Source organism: Mus caroli, chromosome 7 (assembly GCF_900094665.2).
Source record: "Mus caroli chromosome 7, CAROLI_EIJ_v1.1, whole genome shotgun sequence".
Taxonomy (NCBI): domain Eukaryota; kingdom Metazoa; phylum Chordata; class Mammalia; order Rodentia; family Muridae; genus Mus; species Mus caroli.
Window position 1 is genome coordinate 129,386,947 of NC_034576.1, and position 7,558 is coordinate 129,394,504.

The following is a 7,558-nucleotide window of genomic DNA, read 5'->3' on the forward strand; positions in this document are numbered from 1 at the left end:
GCTGGTAAAGTGGTTCCATAATCTTGGTCAAACAAGTGCCTGGCCTCCTCTTTGAGTAGAGCTGAAGTGCAGCTGCCTGCTCCAGTCTCAAGAGCCTAGACAGAAGATCTAGCCGGGCGGTGGTGGCGCACGCCTTTAATTCCAGCACTTGGGAGGCAGGGGCAGGCGGATTTCTGAGTTCGAGGACAGCCTGGTCTACAGAGTGAGTTCCAGGATAGCCAGGGCTACACATAGAAACCCTGTCTTGAAAAACAAAAACAAAAACAAAAAAAAAAAAGAAGAAAAGATGAAGAAGAAGAAAAGAAGAAGAAAGAAGAAAGAAGAAGAGGAGGAGGAGGAGGAAGAAGAAGAAGAAAAGAAGAAGAAGAAGAAGAAGAAGAAGAAGAAGAAGAAGAAGAAGAAGAAGAAGAAGAAGAAGATGATGATGATGATGATGATCTACTGGAGGTGCCTGGAAGTGCTAACTCAGGTACAGGGTGGGGTTAAGCCAACACTCGATGGGGAGCGGTCACACCTAGGTATGAGCACCCCCATGTGGTTTTCTGACAGAATCACAGACCTTTAGTTTAGGGAGAGCTGAGGACTGTCACACCTCCAACAATCATTCCCTTTGAATCTGTGCAGCATGCAAAAGCACATGAACTTTGGTGCCCATGGGCAAATAAACCATTCTCTGAACGTCGAATGCTAAGATCTCACTAACCACTGATCATAAAAAAACTTCTGGGGCAAGACCTTGGCAAGACCCCGGCAGCTGCAGCTCTGACTGGTATCTCCCATTGCTCAGGGAACTGTCCACATACACATCTTACGGACAAATCTCTTACCGCATAAAAGTTTTATTGAACTCACACGGCTCCAAAACCTGAGGAAGACAAGGCAGGGTGGGGTTTACTCTGAGATCCAGACCCTACCCCTGGGCCTCACTCCCCACTGCCTACCCTTTGCCCTCTTCCTGGTTTCACAAGGGTCTCAGCAGCTACCAGTCTAAGCTACCCTACTCTAACTGACACTCCCTTGCCCTCCCCCCTCCCCATCTAGTACTTTGCCAGAACAGGGCCTCCCAGATAAAGAGCTCACTGCTGCTGAGGCAGACTCGCTCCTGGGGCTTCCTGGTGCCTGTCAGGCCTCCCTCCAACCCTTTCATAGCCCAACTCTCAGACTTCTTGAGGGCATGTGGCTTCCTGCGCCCTGACCTATCTTCTAGAATATTTCGTCCTTCTATTCTCCACCAGCTTTTCCTCTATCCTCTTAAGTGGTTTCTTTAAATTCCCTGACCCCATCTCTTCTGCACACCACCTCCCCACCCTTGACTGGTTAGCGGCGGCCGGCTGCGTGGGTTCGCTGGTGGCGGATGAGGTCGGAGCTCTGCGAGAAGGCCTTTCCACAGTCATCACACTTATAAGGTCGCTCCCCACTATGCACGCGATGGTGCTGTAGCAGCGTGGAGGAGCGACAGAAGCCCTTGCCACACACAGCGCAGCGGTACGGCCTCTCGCCTGTGTGGGAGCGCTGGTGCTGAATGAGTGTAGAGGAGCGGTTGAAGGTCTTGCCACAGTCGGGGCAGCTGTATGTGCGGCCTGGCAGGTGGGTGCGGGCATGGATGGCCAGAACTGAGCTCTGGCCAAAGCGCTTGCCGCACTCTGGGCACTTGAAGGGCTTTTCACGGGCGTGGCTGCGGGCATGGGGGATAAGTGCTGACCGTTGGGAGAAGCTTTTGCCACAGATGCCACAGCTGAAAGGCCGTTGCCCAGTGTGCACCCTTTGGTGACTGCGCAGGGAAGAGTTCTGGCTATAGCACTTGCCACACTCGGGGCAGCTGTAGGGCCGCTCGTGGCTGTGGGTGCGCTGGTGTCGCAGGAGGTAGGAGCTGTCGCCAAAGGCCTTCCCACAGTGTGGACACTTGTAGGGCTTCTGGCCAGAGTGGGTACGCTGGTGGCGAAGTAGGTAAGAGCTATCAGCGAAGGCCTTGCCGCACCTGGGACACTTGTAGGGCCGCTCGCCTGTATGTGTGCGCTGGTGTTTGATGAGGTCAGAGCTCTGGGAAAAGGCCTTGCTGCAAACCTCACATTTGTAAGGCTTCTCACCGGTATGGATGCGCTGGTGCTGGATCAGGGTCGAGCCTCGTCCAAAGCTCTTCCCGCAGATGCCACAGATGTTAGGTCGAGGGCCTTGCCCACCCCTGGCCCGGCCACCCCTACGGCCTGGCCCACGCAGGGTTCCTGTCAGATTCAGGGGATTCTGGAGCATCTCAAACTGGGGTGCAGCCAGCAGAGCCCCCGAAGGCATGTCAAATGGAGGCAGTGCTCCTGTGGGCTGCTCCCCAAACCCTTGAGTAAAGGAATCCAGGGGGTGGACTCCTAGGGAGATGCTCAAGGGATTCTTTTCCTCAGGGCTCAGAGGCATCTCTGCACCTTCCTGGAATTTGGAACTTTGAGTTTCAAACTCAGGGCTATGGGTTTTAAACTCAGAATTCTGAACGCCATCTCCAGAGTTCTGCGGTTCATACCCAGGACTCTGAGATTCAAACCCCGGTCTTTGAGATTCAAATTCGGGGCTCTTTGAACCGTACCCAGGGCTTTTGGGCTCATACCTAGGACTCCCAGGTTCACAGCCAGGGCTCCTGGGATCGCAGCCAGGGCTTCGGGGCTCATACTTAGGACTCTGGGATTCAATCTCCGGGCTCTGAGGATCTGATTCAGGGCTTGGGGGCACAAACCCAGGGCTTCGGGATTCAAACCCTGGGCTTTCAGGCTCAAACCTGGGGCTCTGGGATTCAAATTCTGGGCTTTGTGGCTCAAACTCTGGGCTTTGGGGTTCAAGCCCAAAAGGTATTTCTTCAACTTCATAGTCCCCATTGCCTTCTCGCTGAGAAATTTCCCCTTCTTCATTCTCACTTGTGTTGCTTGCAGGATCTGAGAATTACAGAAAATCCAGATTGAATGGGGGGTCTGGAAGGTCATTGGGTCCATTAGTTGTCCCAAACTTCTCTCCCCACTCCCTAAGCAGGGTCATTGGCCCCTACAAGCGAGGTGACGAAATGTACCACCTCCCCTCTAAAGACGCGGGGCACTCAGTCTCCACCCTCCACCCCACTTCCAAGTGTTTAAGATTCCGGCCTTATTTTCCTCCCGCAGGCCACAGCCCCGTTTTCTGGCACACTCCTAAGAGGCGCGGTCCTTCCCTCACCTTTGAGAGACCCTTCGGGGCTGCCCACTGCGTCGGGACTGTGCACATCCCGGGACTCGAGGCCCCACGACGACGCCTCCCGCTCCATCCCTGCCAGTTCCCAGTGCGGCGGCGGTGGCGATGGCGGACGATCCTACGACCCAGTTCGAGTGCCTGGAGCCCCGAGCCCTCGCCACCCGCCCGTTCAGAGCCTCCGAGGAGACCGGGCGGCCTGGCTTCGGCCGCGAAGGCCGGACGTCTTGACCCTGGGCCTCTCCGGCCCCGCCCCTGTCCGCTGCCCCGCCCCCCTCCCAAGGTCCCCTTTCGTCTCGTGGCCCTCACCGGCCCCCGCGCGTCGTGGCCTCGGAGGTGAGGGGCGAGGCGACTCCTCCGGCCGCCCCCAGCCACAACTCCCAGCCCGAGACCCCCTAGTCTCGGCCCCCAGCCCCAGCCGGGCTACTGCGCCCCTGCCCCCTCCCCCCGCACAGGAAGTGTCCGTCCCTGGCCAGTTCCCCCCGCTGGCTCGCGCCGCGGCCTCTCTAGGAGCGGCTGGAGGTGGAAACTCGTTGGCATTAACCCTGGACTGGATCTCCCGGGCCTCGGGGGGTGGGGGCGCCCCGACGCCCGGGAGCCGGCGGGAAGGGCGACAGCAGTTTGTGTGTCTGTATCGCGGGTCTCGGCCTAACCGGGGACCTGTCTGCAGGTTTCTCCGACCATGTGCTGGCTACTGAGTGTGGCCAAGGGCGAAGCGGCAAGCGAGACCAAGGTCAGCGAGAAGGAGCGACGCTTGCTTCCCGGCGCCAGCGGGGGAGGCGGCTAGCTCCTCGCCTCAGCCTCGGGGTTCACTCGGACTGGCACCGGGAACGCGGACGGACGCCCGTTTGACCGCACAACCAGGCTCTGGAGCTACGACAGTGACACCCGCGCCCACTCCCCCCTCCCTCGCCCTCCCCTCCCCCTCCGCGATGCGGGCTCGTTGCCAGAGAAACAGCTCCGCCTCCGCGCCGCGAGGCACCGCCCACTCCGCCCAGGATTGGTTGTTGGGGCTGGCTGTCTCTGCTCCACCGAGGTCCCGGGGTCACTGTGGGTCCCGGCCGTGTGGAGCAGAGGGCGTTCAGGCCATTCTAACAGCGTGCCCGGAATGCCTGCGGGTGTGAGAGAGAGGGAGGCGCCAGGCGTCTCCTCGCGAGCTCGACCTGTGCTTTGAAAACTTTCCCCTGAGCCAGTTTGTCCTGTATTAGGAAGAATGGAAGCCTAGGACTCTTAGGGTAGACATCCTTCCTCCTCTGCTTTTCTCCCTTCTCCTTTCTGTCTGCTCTCAGGTTTTACAGGTGCTGAGGGGCCACTCCAGAGATGCTAACATAGGACGACCTTTAATTTCTCCCCTTTCCAAATCTTGTGTTTAATTCCTCGTTTCTGGATTTTTCTCACAAGCATGCGGGAGAGTTCGGAGAGTGACACTGAAGAGTTCCAGAAGGGAACCCTACAGAAAGGATTCTCTTTAAGGCATCTACAGGCTATCCAGTTCTGTCTGGTTTACAGAGGAAGGAAGGTGTCAAGTCCGAAGGAAACTCCAAATCCCCAACCCACAAAAGGCGGCACAGGTATCCAGAAATGAACTCAACGTGGACTTCAGGAGGATTTCTGGCAGTTAGATAGAAGCCAGCATTCCTCGGGAACTTTGTGAAGCTGGTTCTCCTTTACCAAGAGGAGTACTTCTTTCCCTGTCTCTAGCAGAAGGGACGTATGACTGCCTGTGGCACTTAACAGCATTAGCAAAGCACTGGTATCACAAGTATCAGTTACACACTTCAAAGTCCACGCTAGCATCTAGCCCTTCTCACCCTTCCCTCATCCTAAACTCCCTCCAGCTCGCAGGCTTCCTTCCCTCCCCACCCCAGCTACTCAGTCTCAGTTGTTCCCGCATCCCCTTCCTCCCTCTTAGTCCCCTCTTCTTCTCCCTTTCCTTCGCCCTTCTCTCCCCTTTTCCTCCCCGACTTCTCTGTTCCTGCTTCTCTATTCTCAACCCCCGGCTACTCTCCCCTCTCTTGCAGATAGTGATGTGTTTTATAAAGCCAAAGATATGTTTTATAGAGCATGATATGGCGCGGTGGGTACCCCCACCCCCGTACTAGTCCTACCACGGGTCTAGTAAAGAATAGAGTTTATTTGGTGCATCGGAAGGGGAGTTGAGAAAGAAGTAGAGAGAGAAGGGGGGGGGAAGGAGAGAGTGAGAAGGGTGTCAGAGAGAGGAGAGAGAGAGAGGAGGAGAGGGGAGGGGAGGGGGAGGGAAGAGAAGAGAAGAGAAGAGAAGAGAAGAGAAGAGAAGAGAAGAGAAAGAAAGAAGGTGGGCCAAACAGGTCCTTTTATAGCAAGCCAAACCTACCTGGCTGTTGCTAGGTAACTGTTGGGCGGAGCATAGAAGGAATACCTGCAGATAGCCCTGGCCCCGCCCAGTCTGCAGGCCCTGTTCAGCCTTTCTCCCTGTCTTCCTGTGCTCTGGACTCTTCCAGATGACTTTTGCTGCTCTCTCTCTCCTATTGACAATTAAAAATAAGATAAAAACGTTCCCCTAACTCTCGCATGGAGCAGTCGTGTCGTCAGTATCATCCAATCCAATCTAATCATTTTTCTACTCTTCTGCTAAAGCAAGTGTGGTAGTATTCTTGACAGCTAAGGAGCCAAATTCTCTGCACTCGGCGTCCTGCGTACTATAATTAAGGTTTTCCAGCCAGCAAGTTTGAAGATTCTGAAGACCCTGCTAAGCCTTTTGGGTCTCATGTCCAGATCGAGTAGGATGTGTCTGTCCAGGACTGCTCTCTCTTGCACTTTGTTATTTTTACCGTCTTTACCTCAGACTGGCCTTGACTTCTCTATGAAATGCGGATCCTCTTGCCCCCGTCTCCAGAGGACTGGGACTATATGTATGTGACACCGTGCTCGGCCTTGTGAGTATGAGGCAAAGACTCCATCAACTGAGCTACACCCCTAGCTGCCTCCTCCTCTTTCTCTCCTCCTCCTCCTCTCCCACCTCCCCCTCCTCCCTCTCCTCCTCCTCTTCCTCCTCCTCTCCCCTCCCTTTTCCCTCCCCCTCTCCCTCCCTCTCCCCCTCCTCCTCCTCATCTTTCTGTCTTCTTCTGTTTCTCCTTTTCTTCATAACCAAGTTGAGAACCGTCAAGTTGGCAGTCACAGTGCATCTCCCAAGCAGATCTGCATTCACTCCCCTGTTGTTGAACTAGAAAAAAATGTCTTCAATAGCAGACACATTCAGCCATGGGTCAAGACACCCTGCTTTATGGGAAAACTGCTTTTTGCCCCTAGTTCAGACTACATGAACTTCTCGTCTTCATCTGAAGCATCAGAGCAGCTTCAGCCCATTCAGTGAGTTTCTCATATCCAATGACTGGGACCAAGATGCTGACTTGATGGAGACTACATGACAAAGGGGACAGTCTGCATTTCAGAAAGTAAGCCTTGCCTTGAAAATACCACGGTTGCTCATCTGTAGGTTCTGCACCTTCTCATTTAACCAAACTTTAAAAATATATATATGAAGGGCTGAGAATGTAACTCAGAAATCAGAGTGCTTGACACAAAGTCCCGGGGTTAGCCTCAACACTGGGGATAGTGGTAATGGTTTCTGTCTGTGCTAAATATACACAGCTTTGCTTTGTCAGTACTCCCCAGAAAACAGTGTAATAACTTGACATTATCCTGGATATTGTTAGTAACTTAGAGGGGCTGGGAACATAGCCAGTGGTAGAGTGCTTGCTAAAACTGTGTGAGGAAGAGAAAATGCAGATCTGCTTGGGAGATGCACTCTGGATGCCAACTTGACTATTTTCAACTTGGTAATAAAGAAAAAAAATATATATAGAGAGAGAACGTGTGTGTGATCTAAAAACAAATGATTGTTTTCCGCAAGGGATTATTTTCTGTAGTATCTATTGGAATACTATATCTGCTGCTCTCCAGGCCAGTGAAGCTTTGAGGAAACCTTCTTCCTGGCTTAAGTTGCCTCTCTGTAACTGAGCCTCAGACATGTAGTAAAAAAAACACACACACACACACAAGAGAGCCCTACACTAGGCATGGATTCTTTGCAACCTAACCACAAAGGAACAGATTTATAAGACCCTTGTAAAGCCAAGGACCAGCCTCGGCTTGTAGAGGGGTTCTGAGAGAAAGGATGTCTGGGAGCAGTGAAAACAAACGACTGGAAGTCAAATTATACGTCCAAGGTGGCGACCTGCACTCTGCTCCATTCAGTGTCCAGATTGCTTTCTCCCTGGTCTGGTCTGTCTGTCTGTCTGTCTGTCTGTCTTTCTTTCTTTCTTTCTTTTTTTTTTTTTTTTTTTTTTTTTTTTCAAGACAGGGTTTCTCTGTGTAG

General features: G+C 53.6%; 1 protein-coding gene across 1 annotated transcript; it reads right to left on the reverse strand.

Moving 5' to 3' along the window:
* Positions 1-821: 821 nt before the first annotated feature.
* Positions 822-3,468, reverse strand: Znf768 (zinc finger protein 768). Its single transcript, XM_021168733.2, has 2 exons — positions 3,190-3,468; positions 822-2,915 (listed from the first exon to the last, which is right to left on the reverse strand). The coding sequence occupies exons 1-2, from the start codon at positions 3,275-3,277 to the stop codon at positions 1,318-1,320; spliced, it is 1,686 nt and encodes a 561-aa protein (XP_021024392.1). The 5' UTR covers positions 3,278-3,468; the 3' UTR covers positions 822-1,317.
* Positions 3,469-7,558: the final 4,090 nt, after the last annotated feature.

Coding starts and splice junctions, on each gene's coding strand:
- Znf768 (XM_021168733.2), bottom strand. CDS start 3,277: ATGGAGCGGGAGGCGTCGTCGTGGGGCCTCGAGTCCCGGGATGTGCAC. Junction 2,916..3,189: donor CCCCGAAGGGTCTCTCAAAG/GTGAGGGAAGGA, acceptor TGTAATTCTCAG/ATCCTGCAAGCAACACAAGT.